At 42.4% G+C, this 1,483-nt stretch overlaps 1 protein-coding gene across 1 annotated transcript in view; it reads left to right on the top strand.

The window, feature by feature from the left end:
* Positions 1-1,483, top strand: part of OTOA (otoancorin) — a 117,837-nt gene that overhangs the window by 110,896 nt on the left and 5,458 nt on the right. Inside the window, exons 22-23 of the mRNA XM_007953194.1 lie at positions 383-390; positions 507-604. Coding sequence (XP_007951385.1) covers positions 383-390; positions 507-604 — 106 coding nt within the window. The remainder of the gene's footprint in view (positions 1-382; positions 391-506; positions 605-1,483) is intronic.

Raw genomic sequence — 1,483 nt, 5'->3', positions numbered from 1 at the left:
GCTCGGGACTATTGCAGGTAGGGTAGGAGGCACCTGAGTGTACTTCTCTCCCTTTCTAACCTTGAATCTGGGGCAGAAAGTGAAAGAATCCTTGGCCGTGTGTAGTGAACATCCACAGAGTTACAACAGAGCCTAGATTTCATGACTCGAAGTTGCTGAGGGTGGAGATTGCAAGTGTCCCCTGGTGATTCTTGTCTACACCAAGGTTTCAAAACCACTGGCTTAGAATGTGATTTAATTGCCCCACAAATAGATTTGCACACAGTCTGAAATTGTGTAAGGCGAGGCTCCTTCTGGGCATACATTTCATTGTAGGAGGCCAATCAGGGCTAATGTGACCCACATTTTTTTTCTGTGTTGATGAAGGAGCTTCCTTTCCCAGCGTCTTTTGTAAGGGAGATACTTGCCTGGACCTCGCAGATCTGTACATTATGCAGCACCATTAGTTAAACAAGAGGAGTTCTGATGGCTTGAACTAAACCCTCGCAATTCCTTTTTCTTCCCAGCTGGATTAACTAAGGACGAACTCCAAATGCTCGACAAAGGCTTGATGCCGTATTTCCAGCCATCAACAATAAAATGCCTTCCTGATGAGATATTCAAAGTAAGTGCAGATGGGAGCTTGACCCCATTTAAAATCACATGGGGAAGCAGACAGCAGGCCTCTGATTCTAGGAACTTGCAGAAAGGGCTTGGCTTCTGCTGATGGGGCCAGAGGAGATCTGACTGCCAACATAGAGCAGGTCACGAGATAATTTATAGTGGTTTGTGGGTGAATTTTTCTTCTTGAATTTTTAATTTATCTTGTAATTGTATTAATTTTTATGGTTGCTTTCTCTTTATAGGGGTGGTACTCATTTTCTATGGAGAGCTTTGTGACAGCTTCAAAATCCTTATCAGGTCTATTTCAGGATTCAGAATTTTTCACTTTTTAGAAAGATTACTCTGTGCATATAGAGTATGTAACCCAACGTCTCTGGGAGTGTCTAGGGAATCACCTTGTAAGCAAACACATTAATATTTCTGCAGAGAAATCTATGACAAGTCACACTAATTAGAATAAATAGAGACTATAAATAGCCTCACATCAATTCAGGTCAGGTCCTGATGGCAAATAAGTTTGCCTTAAACTTTGAAAGAACTTTCAGTTTGCGGACTTTAGGGACTTCAGAATTGCTGATGGTAGACTGTGGCCCTGTGTGCCATTTCCTTTTTAAATAACTTTAATTTTTTTAAAGGAGATTAAGAAAACCACATTAAGACATGCAGTAAGCTACTGTGGTAACAACAGAGACGGTGGAATTGAATGAAGCCAAGTTTGGGAAGCAAGGTGTCCAAACAGAGGTATCCAGCAAGGGACCGTAGACTGTGTGGTGGGAAGGTCTGCTCCGATGAAAAGGGAGTGACTCTGGTATCCTTGCTTACTGGGTAACATGGGAACACATACTTTCTGCCACAGCTAGATAAGGCCAGCAAACTCCCA

This window comes from Orycteropus afer, unplaced genomic scaffold (assembly GCF_000298275.1).
Source record: "Orycteropus afer afer isolate SDZICR_OR568_19922 unplaced genomic scaffold, OryAfe1.0 scaffold00376, whole genome shotgun sequence".
In the NCBI taxonomy this organism is placed as follows: Eukaryota; Metazoa; Chordata; class Mammalia; order Tubulidentata; family Orycteropodidae; genus Orycteropus; species Orycteropus afer.
Note: the sequence above shows the minus strand (reverse complement) of the source record. Positions and strands in the feature narration are given on the sequence as shown.